This window comes from Mercenaria mercenaria, chromosome 18 (genome assembly GCF_021730395.1).
Source record: "Mercenaria mercenaria strain notata chromosome 18, MADL_Memer_1, whole genome shotgun sequence".
In the NCBI taxonomy this organism is placed as follows: domain Eukaryota; kingdom Metazoa; phylum Mollusca; class Bivalvia; order Venerida; family Veneridae; genus Mercenaria; species Mercenaria mercenaria.
In genome coordinates this window covers 24462000-24483518 of record NC_069378.1, presented here as the reverse complement: position 1 = coordinate 24483518, position 21519 = coordinate 24462000, and the positions used below count along the sequence as shown (strand labels likewise).

The following is a 21519-nucleotide window of genomic DNA, read 5'->3' as shown; positions in this document are numbered from 1 at the left end:
TTGTCTTGATGGCCCCTAGGTCAAGTTTGAATCTGGGTTATGTGGGGTCAAAACTAGGTCACCCGGTCAAATCAAAGGGAAATCTTGTTAATACACTAAAGGCGACATTTATAACCCTGTCTTCGTGAATCTTGCTCAGAATGTTTGCCTTGATGATCTCTAGGCCAGTTTTGAAACTGGGTCATGTAGGGTCAAAAACTAGGTCACCCAGTCAAATCAAAGGAAAAGCCTGTTTACACTCTAGAGGCCACATTTATTACACTATCTTCGTGAAACTTAGTCAGAATGTTGATCTTGATGACCTATAGGTCAGTTTGAAACATGGTTCTGTGGGGTCAAAAACTAGGTCACTAGGTAAGATCAGAGAATCTTGTAAACACTCTAGACTCTGCATTTTACGTTTATAACCCATGAGAATTGGCCAGAATATTTGTCTTGATGACCTCTAGGTCAGTTTTGAATCTGGGTCATGTTGAGTCAAAAACTAGGTCACCTGGTCAAATCACATGGAAACCTTGTTAACACTTTAGAGGCCACATTTATGACCCTATCTTCTTGAGACTTGGTCAGAATGTTTGTCTTGATCATCTCTAGGTCAAGTTCGAAACTGTCTCATGTAGGATTAAAAAACTAGGTCACTAGGCTAGATCAAAGAAAAATCGTGTTAACACTCTAAAAACACATTCTAATTTTGAAACTCATGTAAATTGGGCAGAATGTTTGGCTTGGTGACCTCTAGGTCAGGTTTGAAGGGTCAAAACTAGGTCATTAATCATATCAAAGGAAAAGCTTGTTAACACTATAGAGTTCACCTTTATGACCCTATCTTCATGAGACTTAATCAGAATGTTTGTCTTGATGACCTTTAGGTCAAGTTCGTATCTTGGTCATGTGGGATCAAAAACATGGTCATGTGCTCAAATCACATAAAAAAAACTTGTTAACACTCTTTGGAGATATTTGTCTGAAAATTTATATTTCATCAGACCCAAATAGGCTTGTAAGTCATAAACAGAAGTGAATGTCTTTCAATATTATAGATACAGTTTATAAACAATAAAATCGACAAAGATGCAATTATACTTTATTAAGTATTTTAAAGCTTTAGAATCATACACAAATTCAGCTAATGTCTATATTGTTGTCATCTGGATATTGTTGTCATCTCTATTTTCATATATCGTCTTGTTATGGCTGAAATATAATAAATAAAGTGTGATAACTAAGCTAAATATGTATCCTGTTTTTAATCTTTATCAAGTAGCAATCTCGTTCCGTATTTAACCCTTATCATACTGCACACGATTGATTCTGCCTTTGTGACCAGTGTAGATCATGATCAGACTGCACATCCGTGCAGTCTGATCATGGTCTGCACTGTTCGATATTCAGTCAGTAAATTTTCAGTGAACACCCCTTTTGATGATAAGTGGTACTTCTCAGATTGAATGTTGGACCAGTCCATGTTAGAAAAATAGCAGGGTAATTGTTATGGGGACACACCTTTAGAAAATGGCACTTATCTTAATCAAAATGTGTTAAAAAGAGAAATGAGAAAATGTTTTTGTCAAGAGCCATTCCCCTGTTAAGTAGATAAGCGTTGATACAGCAAAATCGTACCTCTGGTAAAGACAGCTATGTTTAATCATCACTTTCTGAGTCCGATTCCCCAGCTGAACCAGGTGAAAACCAACAACAAAAACATGCAATACATTTGGAAAAAAAAATCATAACAAGTTGAAATAAAGTCATAATTCAAACAGCCTACAAATGTTTAATAAATATATCAACTACAGACTATATAATTTTTTTGTTGGAAAATAAATAGTCTAGATTACCTTCCCTGGAATTGCAATGTTAACAAATGGATGGCAAATGTTCAAATAATTTGGAAATATAATTTCAAACTGGTATTTTACGGTTTAAGATACATATAAAAGCTTTGTTATATACTTTAAAAAAATAATTACCAAGAAATTACTTTATACTTATTGTTAAACCTTCAGTATATATCTTCATAAATGCTAAATATTCAACGGCAGAAAAAAGTAATAAGTTGCTATGATGTAAATACTTACTGCAAGTATATGTGAATTTGAAACCTGCAGAAGTAACTGACGAATCACTCCTAAAATTTATAGTCACAACGGTCCCATTGCTTACAATTTCGTTGAACGGGAAAAAGCCTTCTTGGTATCCACGACAGAAAGTGTCTCCACAAAATCGTCCAAGATCACCATTTTTGATGACCTCACCTAAACCTTAATTTTGTATTTGTTAAATTTTACTAAACGTTTTCTTGGATAACAGACTTCTAATGTAAGGCAGCAATAGATGTAGCTATTAACCTTAAAAGATACATTTTATATACTGATGCATATTTAGCGATTTTTAAAAAGTTATGTGATTGCATAACTCGATGTTGCTGCAATTGTGACGCGTTATTTTACAATAAAGTTTACGAATTAGAAAATAATTCAATGAGTGATTTGAATGACATTTGTAAAACGTTACAATAATTGTAACGGCTGTGGTGGAAAGGCTGAACATAGTACCACAACCATACCTACAAATTCAAATGAAACTAAATAAACCAAATTGGGTTTAAGGAAATAGTAGTTGTCTTGATCATAGAATTGAATAACATACGTTGTTTTATTTTATACCATTGTACCATACGGTAGGCAGTGTTTTACTTTGCTTTTTTCCCATTTACATATACTAAGTATTCATTTAATGCAAATTTAAGGTCAATAGTTATATACAATAGCCAACATACCGTTGTCAACAGTAACCCAGTCAAAACTGTCACAATTTGTGTCACGTTCTAGGGCAAAGATACCAAAATTGATAACAACTTGTTTGGAAGTCCCACATCTAATTTTCCATGTGCAATTTGCATAATGAGGGTAAACATCTCGCAAATTATCAACGAAATTTGGTGATATTACTGCCCCATTTCTTTCCGAACTGGCTGAAAGCTCTCCGCCACAATTTGCTGTTTATATAAAAACATGTAATAAATTTATAATTATACATATATTAAAGCAGCATGCTTCCAGATTTACATCAAAGTCATTGAAATTAAGAAACACTTTAATTTTAAACTGTAAAACGATCTATTGTTCTGGAAATTATTAAATCAGAAATGTAATTATACACTTTTCAATTTTTCAAAAGCCATCACTTTTTCAATTAGATATGTAAATTAATGCAATTTATTTTCGTAACTGTAACACACTTTCTTGACAATCATACTTGAGATAAAATTGATCAATATATCAGCATTTCTGTTAGTTATGAAGTAACAGAAAGAAGAAAATTAAATACATGTCCATGAAGGAATAAATACACGTACTTGTAAAAAGACATATCTCATCTTTACTCGAAATTTTATTTGTGAAAGAAATTTATATTCAAGTGTTCATGAAAAAACAAAACAAATAAGAAAAAAAAGCAACGTTAGTGTTTCCGTTTGCATGCTGCTATATTTACACGATAAAACATGCCACAACAAAATATACTTTAAACTTTTATATTTAATACATATATGTAGAGTATGTATTTGTTTTAAGGTGTTTTAAAATTGTGCGTTATTGTCAAGTTTGACATTTATTAGTAATATTGAGATGTCCATCTGGATACAAATGCAAAGTGTAAAGAACGGTCAACTTGATATTCATTTAGTCCGGCTTTTTCCACCTTTATCGCATTTTCTTATTATCCTGTAGTAGCATTGCAGAAACCCTCTGGATTCGTTGGTGCACGAACTAAGGTATCGGGACGTTATAACGAAGCAAACTTGTGTTATTCCTGCTATATTAGATTTTATATTCAACACTTAACTTTTAAGTAACAAATAAATACTATACTTACTAAAATCTTGTCCAGAGACAGGCCAAGTCCAGAAAATCAAAACTGTAAGACATGAATAAATAATCGCCATCTCAAATTTCAGACACATTTTGTTTTCTACTTAAGACAATTGCTTTCTCGTTAATAAGTCTGATAAATTCCTTATAAAGTTAAAACATTTATTTCACAAGTTTCACACATGTGACATTCTATCTGACTGCTGGGAGGGGCCCATATGAAAAGGAACATCTTTTTGCATGTATTTCCCCTTGTAATTTATAACTATTGGAAATAAAAGTTTTACATACAGTGTCAGTCATAATGATACGTAAGTTGTCATTCCGTATTGTTTCACGATGAAAATGTATTTTCAGTTCGATAGCAAGCTGTCATTGATATCAAGTGTGTTGTTCATTTAAACTCTTGTTTTCAAATTTAACATACTGTTAATCAAATAAGTTTATTCTGAGAAGTGTTGTAGAATTTTGACGAGAATTGGTTGACGACTGGGATTTTGATATTTTGTCGTTCGCTAGGTAATTTGATATTAATTAGGTAATATGTTTAAAATATCTGTTTGTACAACACAAAGACAACAGTAGGTATGTACGTCATGTTAATAATTATGTTAGCATGGATTTTATCAAGCTTCAAAATCTGGTAAGTCTATTTAGTATTTACTTCGACCACCATTTTTGTAACAGCTTAGCCCAGCGTAAGAGTATTGTCAACTGATGCGCTAATTTGTCGTTTTGCATGGTGGCGCGTTTAAAGGACGCCAAAAGCTGTATTTGTATAACTGGTGCGAAAACGACAAATCAGTGTGCCGATAGGCAAATACAATTTTTGTCGTAGTGGCGCGCTAGTTTGTCATTCTGAGGTATCGGCGTGTTGGCGCTCTTCAAACACGCCAACATTCCAGACCAAAATGGCAGAAATCAGCCACCATAGAAGCATAAAATATGTTTTCAATTCATGCATCTCAACAGCATTAATATATTTTCTCACAGGTTTTCAGAAAGAATTTTAATATCTTTCAGCAGCGATTTTTATCTCGGTTGCATGTTGAAATAATTCGTGGGAAAAATTGAAAATCTTCATAACACAAAAAGTGAACGACTGGCTGACAAAGCCGAACGTTCTAAAACCCATGTACGAGTATCATGTTGATATTACTACAAACACTTTTCTCCCGGGAATACGGCGCAAATTTATCCATGGCAGGTGTTAAGTTCAAGAGCATTTCCATTTTTGCCTGGCACTTTCAATCTGGTACAGTTTAAAACACTTCCTTGAAGCAGTTCTTTCACAAAACAGTCTTGCCGTCATTCCCATGGGTTTTGAATGATAACTGAATGATTTTTAAAGGTCTTTTTTACTGCACTGATTGACTTAATTAGCAATTTCATGTGTTATTATCAACATTTTAGTCCCTTGCCAGTATTTAGGTCGGTTTCGGAACTACATTGTTCGTCAGTCAGTTTGTTTCACTTTCGTGTCCAGTTCATAATGCTGCCTTCCATCAAGGGATTTAATATATCTTGCAATATTGTTTTAATATTCGTAACACGGTTTCATATATAGGTCCTTGCTATTGAGGAGCTGTATGTGCAAATCCGGATATGACTCCCTATACATGGAAAATGTAAGAGCAGTACAAAAACACGAGTATGTGAAGTGTTTTTTGGATCTTGGGAAAGCGGGTGGGACAAATAGATTTGCTTTTCTCCGTCTGTGCAAACGAATAAGTAAGAGAGCGAGTGTACGTAGGTACATACGTCCCGAAAATTGGTACCGTTTTATTGACAGCCACCAAACTTTACAAAACTAATAATTGTCAAGTGAAGTAAGGCAGCTCAGTTTTACTTTTTGTGTCTGGTCTGGCAGTTGTGGCCCTTGATAAGGTGTTGGCCGCTCACGCAGGAGGTACAGGTTCGAACCCCAACAGGTGCCAATTGCATCTCCTAAAAGACACCATTACTGACTTTTTGATAAACCGGACTCGAAAGTGACTCAATGAACTACAATCAGATAAAATAAATTGGTATAAACTAAGCGGCTAAATGCATCCACTGTGCAAAGTCAAGAGGGGTGGGGGGGGGGGGGGGGGGGGGCGGCATTTGGCCACCTGTGCAAATCTCATTCCATTGCTTCTTAAGTGCAATAGACTATATATACAGTAAAACCTGTTAAGGACTAAAGACCACCATTAAAAAAAATCCCTTGTAGCTGTCTGTAAAGATTACACCGAGAATGTTAAAATGCTCCCAGATTACATTAAGTGCCATCAGACCATAATAAATATATATTTAACCTGTTTATAGATGGAAGATACAACCTGTCAACAAAGGCCACCTTTTGCTATTCCTTGGGTGGGCTTTTCAGACAGGTTTGACTGTATATATCGATCAATATAGAATGCCAAAGTTACCCCTTTCATCTTATATTCCCTGTTTTACAGTTCTATGAAATAGTTCAAACCTGTTCCCTGTGTTAGACTGAACCGAGCATCAACGTGTTTAAAAAAATTCTTTGTTTCCGGTAACATGCTGAAAAAAAAATAGGGTAGGTAGGTCGGAATTATTTTTTATTTGGGAAATTTTTTTTATTAAGGGGGACTTTTCGGAAATTATTTTTGTGAAAAAATGATTACAAATAAGGGGATTATGCCTTTAGAGCATCGGTAAGTTGATTTCTAACATCACTGGCTATGTTTAAAGCATAAAAAGTGCAGTTTTGCATCTTTTTGTTAAAAAGTTGAAAAAAATATTTTCCAAGGCCATAAAAACATTTAGGGTCGGGCCAAAAATTTAGGGTAGGTCGGGATACCGGAAACAAATTTTTTTTACGCCTTACCCTGCTAAATTGTCCATCTTTCAATTTGGACAGTACTATAAACTGTTAAAAGGGGTGCTTACCAAAAAATACTGAATGAATGGCGAACAGTGCAGATCATGATCAGACTGCACGGATGGCTTCAAAGGCAAAATCAATGGTGTCCAGCATAGTAAGGGTTAAATACAAATTTAAGTTTCTTCATTTATCTGAAAGTTCTAAACGGAATTCGGGATTAATTGACTTAAATCAGCTGCAAAATTATTTATACACATTTTTTTTTGTTTTGAAACTTTGTTGGTACGTACACTCGTATAATAATTTCCAATATGACGTTGCATTTGATTCTCTAAATTCATTTAGGTTATCTATATTGTTTTACGATCATGCATTTTCTTTTGCTTTATGACTTTTTATATTCTGATCTAGACTAAGTAAGCTTTATTCTATTACTCTCTGTTTTATTAAATCTAATGTTATTCAAACCAAAATAAAACTGCTCCCGCTTTAGTGCACGCTCATCGTCATACCAGTGTTTACGTTCTACATAATTGGATCTATCTGATGATTTCTGTATGTTGCATTTAGCATATTTACTAAATAACGGTGAACAAACACCATCCATGATATTTAAAAACTGTAAAATACCAATATCAATATTTAAATAAATGTACTATGTACTTAATATCACCAATTAGCATGCCCAGTGATGTTTTAGATTTTTAAAAATTTAATCTATTCTTATATTCATTAACTTTGCTACCATTCCACCGAACGGAATACTGCGATAATAGGTCTACGAGGAATGTGGCTGTCACTCGTTGCTTCAACAACAAACCTTAATTGAAAAAAAAAAACGTAGTAAGTATTTTCGTTTGTATCTAATAAACCGCAAACTAATAAGTTATTTCTTCTTGACCTAGAGTCAAGATTAACGCTAAATATAGTGCATTTTATTTGACCTGGCGGGGCGTGGTTTCGCGACGGTCCATTACATTTTTGTGCAGGGTATGTAGTACATGTAACCAATGTAGCGTTGAATTTTAGTCGTTGGTTACCGAAGATTACGGAATGAAACAAGGACCTCGGACATTTTCATATTCAGATTGCCTATCCGATTAAGGAAAAAGTGACATAGGGATAGACTTCTGAAATTGCATAGTTACGATAGTTGAAGACCATTTCTTGATAAATGCGACTTCATTTTACAAGTTTATGAACAAAAAAGAAGACTTTGTAGACATTTCTCATTCTCTTTTCTATTAAAATATGGACATAAATCATTTTTTTGTTTTAAACATCTTTCCCGCAAGTGGCGCAACAAAATAGTTAACACGCCTTTGTAAATAATTATTATATACGTATGTTGCAAAAAATGGTACTTGGTCACAGGGAGAAAGTGTTTAAAATTGAAAAAAAAAAAAGCTACGTACAGGGTGTCAGTAAATAAAGTTTTACATAAATATTTGACACTTATTGCATGTGTTTCCTAAACCTTACATATCTGAAGTTTTATTCATTTTTGTAAATATTTCAAGCACAGAAAACACTAAACTAAATAAGCAGCGAACATAGAAAGTCAAGCTAGAAAGCAGACAGATCGTTATATGTATATCTTATGAATTTTTCAATCAGATCTGTTACCTCTTGACAGTCTAAGTCTGTCGATTGAGTGTCATCAGGATTGAGACAACTGCATTTGTCTTAAGTCAAGAACCAAGCAAGTGGCTTCGACATATTACATATGTGTCTTCAACGTAAACATGACAAAGAAAAACAGACGAACTTCTATGGGAATAGTGCCACTTAGGTGCAATTTTTTTACCTTTTGTATGACACAGTTGAAGTGAACCTAGAATGCATTTTAAGAGCAACATTTGCTTTTATTCGATCCAGCATCCTATACCCTAACATTACTACACCAGACACCATCTCATTAACTAACCCAGTTGCTTCCAAAACTTACGCTGATACCCATAGAACTAATACAGACACCCCCAGAATTAACATCAATTCGCTCACACGTCTGAAACTTATTTTGAAGCCAACCGAAATACTAGTAAGGACCTCAAAGAACTAACACAGACACCCCAAGAATATCTATATAAATGTTGATACTAGCTAGTGAAGTTCTGTTATATAAAATGTAAAAAGTAAGGCATCCCTGAACCCACAGTGGAATAGGCAGTCTCTTGCACCCCTCAGTTTCAACTGAAAAAAGGCCAGCTAAGCCAATGTATGGCCAGCTACACCACTGCATGTATTCAATAATAATCCTCCACATAATGCCCGGTCAGTATTGTACATGTGTATAAATACAGTATAGCAATAGATGTATAGAAAACAAACAATAGGCTATGATCAATGCACAGTGTTATCACAGGCACTCGGGTGGAAATAAATGAAGTACAGTTAGGGACTAAAAGTTTTGTTCCACTTTAATTTTTTCCGTTTCGTTTATTTTCAAAAACGTCAATAAAACTGATAATCTGCCTGGTATAAGTTTATATACTGTGTTAAAATATTTCATAGTAGACATACCTTAAAAACCAGTGCTTATTTTAACTAAAAATACACATTTTAAATTTTTCAAAAATATGACCCTTAGTTATAAACTGTTCGAATTTCAAGAAAATGAATATGAAATAAAACTATTTTTTTTATGTATCAGTATTCGAAGCTGTTATATAAAACTATCAGCTACTGAAGTCAATAAATAGCATTGAACTTAGGGCAAAATCCCTAGCATAATGTCCGATGTCCGTTTATTCCTCTACCTATTTTGCTCGTTCTTTTGAGATTACCATTATTTGCATATGTCAGAGATTAACGCCGCCCCGCCAGGTCAAATAAAACGGACTATAGTATGTTAATTGTTCCATAAATAATAATTGCTCGTCAAGGAGCGTTCTGCACAATCAACTCGACTTATCGTTTGGTCTATTTGATTGCATCTAAAGACATATTTCATCATTTTGGCCAGTTTTTGTAAATTTATTATCGTTTGATAATGCCGAATACGTGCTCATTTCTGAATTTACACTTTTTTAGGGTTCTAATACTGTTTTTGCTCGTGGTGTATCTATAGGAGTCTGAACGCACAATGTCAACGACTAAACTAAGTAAAATCTGTTTTGTGTTACAAAAGTCGTCTCAATACTTCCTCCATGTGTGCTTGACACTGTCCATTTGAAGCAACTTTGTAAAAGAATTATGAATATCCTAGTATTCTTCCAAAATATATACAGAGTATTTCAAATACCCTTTTACTTTTCAAATTTAAGTTCGTTCTTCACAAAATGTTCATCCGTCATCTTACTACATCACGTGACAAAACACAAAGTGAAACTAAAGGTGTTCTTAATTTGCAAAGCCTCTTGAATTTTTTCCTTTGTCATTTCATATTACAATTCATCATTCATCTCTCTCTCCCCCCCCCCCCCCCACCCACCCATTTGACAATATGACAAAATAACAAAATGCACCGCTGGCACTTGATACAAAATGATAACAATCATAGTACAATATATGAGGCCCCTTCGAATGACGTATCCTTAGGACACAAGGGAAATATAACAACACTGAATCCAAGTACGTGGAGACTATTACGGCCGCCACACGGCACGAAAAGATTGCTGTTTTGATACAAATTTAGTTAATAAAATATGTATGAAGATCATTTTGAAGTATAGAATGCAACCAAGTAGAATAATAGCAAACGCGGTCAGTTCATGATACATTGTAGGTAACGGAAAGTGCAACACCCCTCACGCTCCCTAGCACCGGCTTAAGCGGAACCCAAAAGTATAAATTGTAAACATTCCAACAGTAACGTTGCGTTTCGTAAGAAATGCTTACACACTGTTGTAAAGGTATGTGAGATTTAATATTGGATGACTAAGGGCTTGAGAACGTGTCGATCATATATGAATCAAGTCTTTACATTTTCTATTAATGTATAAACAAGTCAATATCTGAGACATATGTTGCCTTTTTGTTGCCTTGAGCTTAATGATGTGTGCTGATATGAGTATATACAAACGAATTCACTGAAATATACATTTCTTTAAAAGAACACATGTTAACATAAGAACGTTAAAGCGTTCAAGGACGACAAATGTCGTATTTGTTAAGGAATATTATCTACATAATAACACATTAAGAAAATCACATATACTACCACATTTAACACCATGTTACGGTGTTCCGTTTGGACAATCGTGACTTTTATTTAAAACTAAACCGCGATGCACGATGATACGATGAAGAAAACGCGATGGCGCGATGGCACGATGATGAAACAATGATGGAACGATGGTGAAAACGCGATGGTGCGATGGTACGATGGTGAAATGTCGATGTAATATCGCGTTTTCATCATCGTACCATCGCGTTTTCACCATCGCACCATCGTGCCATCGCGTTTCCATCATCGTACCATCGTGCCATCGCGTTTTCATCATCGTACCATCGCGTTTTCACCATCGTGCCATCGCGTTATCATCATCGTACCATCGCGTTTTCACCATCGTGACATCGCGTTATCACCATCGCGGTTTCACCATCGTACCATCGCGTTTTCACCATCGTACCATCGCGTTTTCATTATCGTACTATCGCGTTTTCACCATCGTGCCATCGCGTTTTCACCATCGTACCATCGCGTTTTCACCATCGCGCCATCGCGTTTCCATCATCGTACCATCGTGCCATCGCGTTTTCATCATCGTACCATCGCGTTTTCACCATCGTGCCATCGCGTTATCATCATCGTACCATCGCGTTATCACCATCGCGGTTTCACCATCGTACCATCGCGTTTTCACCATCGTACCATCGTGCCATCGCGTTTTCATTATCGTACTATCGCGTTTTCACCATCGTGCCATCGTGTTTTCACCATCGTGCCATCGCGTTATCACCATCGTACCATCGTCTTTTCACCATCGTACCATCGCGTTTTCATCGCGTTTTCACCATCGTACCATCGCGGTTTCACCATCGTACCATCGCCTTTTCACCATCGTACCATAGCCTTTTCACCATCGTACCATCGCCTTCCGGTTAGAAAGGCGTAGTTCCGTACACTTGAATTTTTGTCAACAATAGATGAATGTATCTCAATGTATTTTGTGAGAAGAAAGTTACCATTTAGATTCTGCTGTTTTGCAAAATGTTTTTCAAAATGTTCAGTGCTCAACTCATTAAAACTGTGTAAAATCTTCAAGGCCACGTCCTTTGTGTCTATGTATGCATGAAAGTTAATAAAAAGCTGGATGTAAGAGTTATTCTTGTTAGGATGTAGAAGGTACATAGTGCAATGTGAAAATTACTGACACATATACTGTACCACTGTGCATGACTACCGGAAGGCGATGGTACGATGGTGATAATGCGATGGTACGATGGTGATATCGCAATGGTACGATGGTGAAAACGCGACGGTACGATGGTGATAACGCGATGGCACGATGGTGAAAACGCGATGGTACGATGGTGATAATGCGATGGTACGATGATGAAAACGCGATGGTACGATGATGAAAACGCGATGGCACGATGGTACGATGATGGAAACGCGATGGCACGATGGTGCGATGGTGAAAACGCGATGGTACGATGATGAAAACGCGATATTGAATTGGTAACTACTGTACATGCTGCTTAGAACATATACTTTTGAGGACTGGAATTAGGGTCACAAAAAAATTAGTATATCATGTATAGGAGAAACCGCTTGTTACTTTGTACTGGTGAAACCAGAACTTTTCTGACTTCAACATTTACGTAATTTTATTTTGTTTCAACAAGAGATCCATGTAGCCTCCCTTGCTAAGGCAAGTCATCCGTGTAGGGTAGACAGTGACAAAGAAAAGGAAATACATGCGTGCATATATGTCAAGTAAGAGAAGAAACGGGAGTAACCGAGAACAACTGTGTTCATTATGTATGCAGTTGTAATGGTTTATACATACTGTATTTCTTTAATGCTCGTAAAGTTTAAATAAATTCCATTCGAAAAGTTTCATGTAGATTTACTAAATGGAAAGTCGGGAAAGTAGAGTTATGGTTCTTGTACACTACATATCCTCTCAATGTAATTTGTAACTGTGAACTATTTTTGGAAAGTCTCGACTTTCCTTTTGGAGTTATGTTCCGGACAAAGTTTTTTGTATATAATAAAGGAAGGTAATTAGAAAAGTAAATATGTGAAGGCATGGTTTACCGTTAATGTATCCTCCGTCCTTGTTTGCTGTTTCAGTAAAATTCCTATCAGCACATCGAGTTATGCTTCGTTGAAGTTAATCTCCCGAGCTTTCTGCAAGTTAATTTACAAAGGGAATTACTAAAAAAGTAAGCAAAGTAGAGTGATGGCTCTTGTATACTCCACTGTTTTATTGATAGTGATAGTCACTGTCATTGTATTACGCTACAATTTCATGGCTTAGGTGTTCAGCTCCAAAAATGAGCAGATTGAGTAAAATTAAGTAATGGGAGATACTTCAGAACGTAAACTCTTGTACATTGCCTAAATATCCTCCATCTTTGTATTTCGTATTTAGATTAATAAAATTCCCTTAACACTTGGACATTTATACCTTGGATAAATATGAATTATAAAATTAGGTTATACAAAACTTAGGCAGAGTTAGTTATGGTTCTTGTTATTATACTTCCTCCCAATGGCCTCTGGTACTGCATGACGTTTTAACAAAACCACTTTGATGGTTTTGGAGTTATGCTAGGCACAAAATTGTTGCGAAAAAGTCAAATAAAGGGAGTTAATTAAAAAGATAAACAAGGCAGAGTTATAATTAAGTACAATGCACTTCCTTACGCTATTGCTTGTCACTGTGTGAAGTCTAAGGAAAATGAGTGTCTTTCATTTGACACTTATCTAATTACGAATTTGAAAGAACTATTGCATTTCTCCTTTGATTCAGTAAATATCAATAAGACCCATTCTCTTGATTAAATCAGAAATCGCCAGTGTTTATGTGACGGGATGATCGCAAAGAGCTATCAGATATCGCACAAATGTCGGAGTTTATTATGAACTGACGAGCAGTCACATAGAGAATAATTAAGCAAAAGTTTGAGAATGATTCAAACCAGCATACTGCACGATAGTATTTTCATAGACATATTAAACTGTTATATAACGTTGTGGCTTTCGTTAATACTGTTAATGCCCAATGAGCTTACTATCCTTTGAATTAACATTTTACAAACTCTTTTGTATAAGGTTAATCTCGTTTTATGTTAAAAAACACAATCGGAATTAGTAGATACCAACTTTCACAAAGTATGCTTTTTGATACCTTTATTTTTACGTTCGTTTATTTGTATTAAGACTTATCTATAGTCGCGACCAGAAATCCATCACTGCTAGTGATTTAGTAGGAAGATAATGCAAAATATGGAAGAGGGTCCAATATCAGAAGCTTCCCTGGTACATTAGCGCGCCAGGTTTAAAGCACCCATTCATGGTACTCTTATCCCAATGTTAGTAATTTTTATTTAGTGGAGCAGTAGTATGTTTTTATACATCAACTGACTCGGGTGCATATAATTACACAAGCAGTGCTTATGGTATAATTCGCGACATATAGTGTGCACCATGACCGTGTAATTATGCATCGTTCAAAGTTTATATAAATTGTACTAGTATAATGATTAAATACGGATATAATACTGAAATCATAATTATAAGCATACGAACAATGACCGCTACTTCTCTTATGACAGTTAGCATGGAGACCTGGCCTTCAATTCCCCACAAAGTCTGAATAGATAGTGTTTATACTGAATTCGAACGCAAACATTTACAAATTAGGCAAAGGCAACTGAAACATGCGTGAGCATCACAATGATTTAAACGAAACGACGAAATTATTTCGCTGCACGTAAACCAAATAGATTCGGGAGTGCATTTAAATAGTTATAGAACACCTAAGTCAATTCAATTTCCGCAGAACGCAATATTTGTAGTACCAGTATGCTTGTATACTGCAGAATAAATTGCATTGTAAATAAAAAGATCAGGATTTCGTGTTAAGGGTTTATTTGAAGTCATTTGTGTCTCATGCCTGTCACATAATTATGTAACCATTAAAGTCACATACTGAGCAAACATGTGGTTTACGCCCTAACATGCTATTCACTTTACGTCATACATCTGAAAGTGCTTTTTGCGCATGCTCAGAATGTCTCAGAATACAATTACTCGTTGCTTAATTCACTGCACTGTCAGTGAGCGGCAGCGTGTTAAGCTCCTAAAATAGGTTTTATGCGTTGTTTCCTGGTAATGTGTTTTATGAATTATTTGAGAATCACAAATCTACGAATACTTTATCTGCTTATAATCCTGTCTGGCAGATTCTTTACTCTTAGATCTTCCCATCATCTATGACGAGCATTGTGCCAAAGGAATTAAGACACAAGACCGAAGAATACAGAATATGCCAGGAGTGTTAAAAGCACATAGAGCACTCGAAGATTTATAATTCTCAAATTATCCATAAAACACACTACCAGAAAAAAACGCATAAAACCAATTTAAATGATGCCGCTCCTTGACAGTAAAATGAATTCTGCACCCAATAAAGGTATTTCGAAGTAGCGTTTGCATGTTCTAAAACAATTTAATGCGTACGCTGGAGTCTCAGTATAAGAGTAGGGCGAAATGTTTCCCAATAATAGAATTTCTTCAAACTTTGTATATTGAAGGACAATCATCTAAGAAACACATATATATAATAAAATAAAATTTGGAAAGTAGATCCCTCGGACGCACCGAAAACAAGGCAAACAGTGAAAATTGCAGACTCGGTTTGATCGAGTCTGTTCATGAGCAGTATTGAAAAATGCACCACTGCCCACGCCCCCTAGCACCGGCTTAAGCATTATTCAATCTTCAAATCTAAATAAGTTGAAATCAATGATCCCGAAGGACCAGAAAATATAACAACACTGAGATGAAGAAGTCATGGGTGACCTGTATTGAAAAAGAATTAGCTGCCCTTCACAACGGAGACGCTAGCGTATGCTTTTGAATAGGCCAGTCATGAACACAGTAGCATATCTGGGCATGTAGATAGTTGTTTGCTAAATCAGTGCAGCTTTGTACGTATGTGACTGACGCAAGGTACGTGTACATATGATATCGTATTAACCATGGAAACGAATGCATGGTTATTTTAGTTACAGTGTGATGCCGATAATTAACCCTATATATAGTCTTTGATTAATTCTACCAAATACTGTCTTGAATGTCAACAATACTCGTGTGGTCGACTAAAGTCTGTACTTTATCGTCGCGAAGATATAAGTTGACATCAATGAAAACATCACATCAACACTAAACCCCGACTGTCCCAACCAAAAGTAAAGATTGTTCTTCGTAATGGCGCTCGTCAAAGACTCTGACCTTATATTTCAGGTCCTTTTCAGGTCCTTGGCAACACTGGTCTCGACAGTCAGGATGTTCTGGACTTCAGCCAAGGTATGCTGATACACAGACCGTTGCAGATGGAGATTGTCTACTGCTCTAATGACTAGGTGTCGGAGTAGAGGGGGACTTAGTAGACCTCTTATTTATGCTCTGAAGTTTTCAAATAGCATGTCAATGACGTCAGTGGTTGTCGTTTTTGACCAGCTATTGATGAGGTAATCCATATGACTTTGTATCTGAATTTCTGCACCCAATAACGTAGTAAAATACTTATCTCTGATTGTAAAATTCACCTTTCAGATAATAAAGATAAAAACATAGAAAAGTCAACAGGTGAATGATGTTCATTTATTAGATGGATTTCCGGGCTATAGTCAAAACTATTGCCCAAGGTCCTGAAGACATGAGAAATAGATTTTCATAATATATTTTTCAAGTTTTGATTTGAACACAACAAAAGTAAGTGTTGAACTGTTGACTGGTCAATAGCACAGACTATGGACTGACGATTTATAGACACCAGGAGTCATGTAATATTACACACTAAAACAGCTTCTCAATGACGTCAATGAACTGTTGTTTTAGATAAGTTATTGATAAGCATGTCATTGCCAAAGTCTAATTCATAACTAGCAGGATAAAAACGTAAAAATCCATGAAGACCGTCGACTTTCGACCATTGACTTACTGGCCAATATTCCACGTAAATACAACCGAACATTGAAAAATAAAAGCAAACACAGATAAAATATTATTTGTTTCTAGTAATAATTATTTAATTCATTAAAATTTATCCTTTATTATTCTTTCATATTTTCTTTCTGGTTGGCCAAAATGATCTGTCGATAGAGGCTCTTATGTTTAGAGAATGACTGGAGAATGATGCGAAATAACAGAATGAAAAAGAACCATTGTGATAGCAAAATAGATTGTTTTTCTGTCTTTAAGAATGACATTTGCTTGTATTGTTGCAGAGTGTTTTGCAATTTATCTTATTTTGGGAACATTTTCTGCAATCATAGCGTAATAATAATATAATCGCTTTAAATACCAGCGAGAGATCAACTGTTTGTCGCAGTTTGCTCTGTTGTAATTGTATTTGAAGCATTCCTGTCGGACTTTATTGGTTTCTGTTTCAAACATGTTTAATACCATGTGGCACTAGGTTTCTGTTTTCCGCAAAGTATTTAGTTCAGTTCCCACTGGGCTTATCTCTGACAAATTATTCAATGATAAGAAATAAAACAGTTTTTCTTCAATGTTTATTACAGAATACCGACTGTCACGTTCAAAATTGAATATTTATAGAACGAGAAGAATGAGTTGTTTCATCGGCTAGGTATGAATGGTTTTCTGACTGTTCCATGTTCTTCATTTATACTCTGTTAATTTAATAATAGTCAAATAGAAAAAAATACTATCAAAGGTATGTGAAAGTCTATTGCTAGAATATCAGGTGAAATTGAATGATGTACCATTTGATAGGCATTAAGGAGAACGTGGAAATATTGTTAGTTATAGCTATGTTTTACAACATGGCTTCGACAGATCCTCTGCATCAGCTTTCCGTGTATCAATTAATTTTCGTTTCTAGGGTTGATTCTATGTCATTTAAAACTCACGCCTCTCATAAATGTAACCTTTCAAGTCAGTCTAAGCAGCATTGCTTTAGTAAACATTTCTTTTAATATCCGAAAATGCCTCTTGGTTTACGTGTCCCATATTAAAGTGTTATGGTACATGCACAAAATGTCTTAAAAATTATTCTTTGGAAAATTCAATATAGTTTCGCGACCGGAAGCGTTGTAAGCTCCAAACATTAATTGTTTTATGCGTTGTTCCCTGTCCATGCGTTTTACGACTGATGTATGTTTGTTTGCTACAAAATACATCACATTGTAAATAAAATATCAGGCGTATTTCAAGATTTATTCGATAAAAATTTATGTCATATATGTTAGCTATAAAGACAATTAAGCTGCACTGCTTTAACCCTTACCATGCTAAAAACGATTGATTCTGCCTTTACGACTAGTGCAGATCATGATCAGCGTGCACATCCGTGCAGTCTGATCATGATCTGCACTGTTCGCTATTCAGCCAGAATCTTTTTGATAAGCACCCTTTAAACAGTTAATGTTACTGTCCAAATTGGAAGATGGACAAGTTCATTATAGAAATTTAGCATGGTAAGGGTTAAAAAGCATCTGTTTTTATGCCTAAATATGTCTCTGGATTTACGTCACGCATATGAAAGTGCTTGGTTCACATGCCCAGAATATCTCAGAATACCTCCATCCGTTGCAAAATTCATTACACTGTCAGCGAGAGGTATCTTTTGTTTTTATGCGTTGTTTCCTGGTAATGTGTTTTATGACTAATTTGAGAATTATAAAGCTACGGAAGTTTTATCTGCTTATAATCCGTTCTGGCAGATTCTGTACTTTTCCAGTTTTCTGTCATCCATGATGTGTCAGCAGGGGAATTATAAATCTTTTTTATTACATTACTTTTTCACCAGCGGCAAACGCTAAGATAATTCGGTCAAAGAAAATAGATTACGTAATTCTGACAGCTTCAGAGATAAAGATGATGTAACTACTATTCAATACGTCAGGAAATGCAGCAAATAAACATTAGGTGATTTCTATATATATTATATATAAGACCGAGAGTAGATTTTTATGTAATATAGTTAACATGTCACCAATAATTGATACATATCACTGTGCAAATAGAAACACAATTATGAGGTGTTACGAGCCCTTTGTCATTTTTCATTTAAAGTATACGTAACATGTAAGATTATGTACAATACATTAATATAAGATGGACAACACTTTCAAAATTATGACCTTAAATGGAATATGGAATCTTTTAAAGCTCCATGTAGTGACTTTAGTGTTTTGTCTGTCTGTTTCTTTGTTTGGAATTTAGAGCCGTTTTGCAACAGTATTTGGTTCAGTAACGGCGGACAGTGAACCGAATAAATGTTCCTTGATTCAGTACCAGTGCTAAGCTGTTCTCCGGAAGTAACATCCGACCTCTCCACATGAACAGGTCTAGGAAAATGGTATATATTGAGATTATCTTTCGATACATATATATAGCTTGAATATTTCGGCTATATACCACCTTGAGTGGTTCCAATACTTCCGCTTTCATAGAAGCGGGTACTGTTTATACCTTCTCCTTTGATATGGTGCATGGTTTATATATTTTTTGTTGTCTTTTGACAGTTTCTGCGATAGGCAGGCTCCATAACCTCAGATCCCCTCTTTCAATGCCAAGTTGTTTAGTTCTTTATAATTTTGTCTTTAAATTTGACATTTTCTTTGATAGGCAGTCTCCATAACCTCAGACCCCATCTTTCAATGCCAAGTTGTTTAGTTCTGTTCATTTTGTGCTCGCACAGTAAGAGCGTTTAAAGTGGAGACGACCATACACCTCTTTCCACACCTCTTTTCATTGAACTACACTCTGTGTATCTTTGAAGGTTCTATATGCACCGGCGTATGTACATATCTGCGGACGTCTCTAAATTGATTTTAAATTGCTCATCCCGGGGCTAGAAGGCATGGACAGTAGCATGTATTTCCGTTATATTTAATATACTCAATCAAAATGAGTTTGCAACATCTTCATTTTTGGTCTTGTTGGGCGATCTGTAAAGTTTCCACTTTTGCCTATTTTTAAGTTCTATACCATATAAGATTACATGCTATGATACTCAAGACAGAACTAAATATTAAATACAGTCGAAACTCGGTATCTCGAATTTCAAGGGACTGTGCTTTTTATTTCGAGATAACCGAAATTCGAGTTATGAGGAGGGACGTATATGGACGAAATGGGTACACGGTTTCAAAAGATTTAATAAAAAATAAAAGCTGTTTCCTAAATGCCGTGTATACTCTGTCGGCACTTTACGCGTACAGGATTCCGTACAGTTTGTGTTTATCAGGGTTTTCAGTTGTTTGAAAAATAAAAATGATACCAACCTCATATGTTTTTGAATCAAGTTTTCTTTTTTATACTATGTTTCTCTCCCGGAGGATTAGCAGCATTTTGATCTGACATTTGAACGAATGATGCTTTCCCCAAAGAAGTTATTTTTTTACAATCTCATCGCCATTACCTCTAATTAATCCCTATTAAAGATCCCAACTGTTCAAACTAATTAATTCATTAGTTTAAATTAAAAGCAATTTTCGTAACGTTTCAAAAACGAATGACTGCTGATTAAAGAAATCTAAGGTTTACATCAAACAATTATCATAATGGCACGTGCAAACAAGTATGATGTCATCTCACATTGAATAAAATAAAATAATTGATAATCGCCGCACCTTTGATACGTTAGGCAATAAACATGGACATGTGTTAAAAACCAACCACATTCATAATGACATGTGTGAAATTTTATCGCATATTTTTCTCACTTCGACTTACCGAGTTTACAATGCACTTGAATTTATTGACGGGACTGAAAATCCCTTTCGATACATCCGGAGTCTCGGTAAGTCAAATTTTGACGTAACCGAAGCTGAATTACATATATAAAGAAGGAAATTTGATGGGACTTTAAAAATTCTTCGACTTAAGCGGAATTTCGAGGTAAGCGAGTTTGAGATACCGAGTTTCGACTGTACTCCCAACTTTATATGTTACAGGTCATTTAGTGAACTTCTGATGAATTTACGTTTTGTAGTAATGGACGCAATGAAAGCAATAACTTAATCAATAAGGAGATCAATAAGTTTCTTTGCTGACTCACTAGTAGGAACTCTATAACCTAGCATATTGATCCAATAAGTGATTAAAATTGGGAAAATTTGGTAGCTGATTGGATATTTAGACTTGTTAAATTAAAAGACTCCTTACATAGATAACCAGTCCATATTTCGAGGAAAGGTCACTAGCTTAGATCAACAGGGAAAGCTATACATCATAAGGTCGTGAGTTTGAGTTTGAGTACCTGGAAGAAACTTATGTTCTCTGTAACTATTTGATAGAAGACAATGTTCTAGATTCAGATTCAAGGGGAGAGGTTGGCAGTAATTTTTTGTGGCGAACAGGGTTGTACCGGTACAAAACACAGGATCACCATAAGTTAGGCTCGTCATTGAATAACTGAAATACTGTCAAGAAATGACGCTACACCCGGAACCAACAAATAAACGAACAGAGATCCGTATTCACCAAAACTTGAAAATCTATTTCTGATGTCTATTATAAACTATTTATGGAGTGGTTGCATTCAGACCTCGGGCAAATAGTAATGATTATCAACTAACAAGCCCGAGTTATTCATTAAATGTATGATATTGATCGGCATGGCAATTACATGAAAATCAAAAAAATATGTTCTTTTT

General features: G+C 35.3%; 1 protein-coding gene across 4 annotated transcripts; it reads right to left on the bottom strand.

The window, feature by feature from the left end:
- Positions 1 to 1068: 1068 nt before the first annotated feature.
- On the bottom strand, positions 1069 to 4027 carry LOC128550656 (procollagen C-endopeptidase enhancer 2-like). 4 transcript variants are annotated; one of them, XM_053530113.1, is made up of 5 exons: positions 3877 to 4027; positions 2780 to 2998; positions 2079 to 2255; positions 1621 to 1673; positions 1069 to 1194 (listed from the first exon to the last, which is right to left on the bottom strand). In XM_053530113.1, the coding sequence occupies exons 1-4, from the start codon at positions 3962 to 3964 to the stop codon at positions 1642 to 1644; spliced, it is 516 nt and encodes a 171-aa protein (XP_053386088.1). In that variant the 5' UTR covers positions 3965 to 4027; the 3' UTR covers positions 1069 to 1194; positions 1621 to 1641. The 4 variants fall into 4 exon arrangements, with proteins under 4 accessions (XP_053386088.1, XP_053386087.1, XP_053386086.1 ...); XM_053530112.1 differs by having other exon boundaries at positions 1069 to 1673; XM_053530111.1 differs by lacking the exon at positions 1621 to 1673.
- Between the last annotated feature and the right edge of the window lie 17492 nt (positions 4028 to 21519).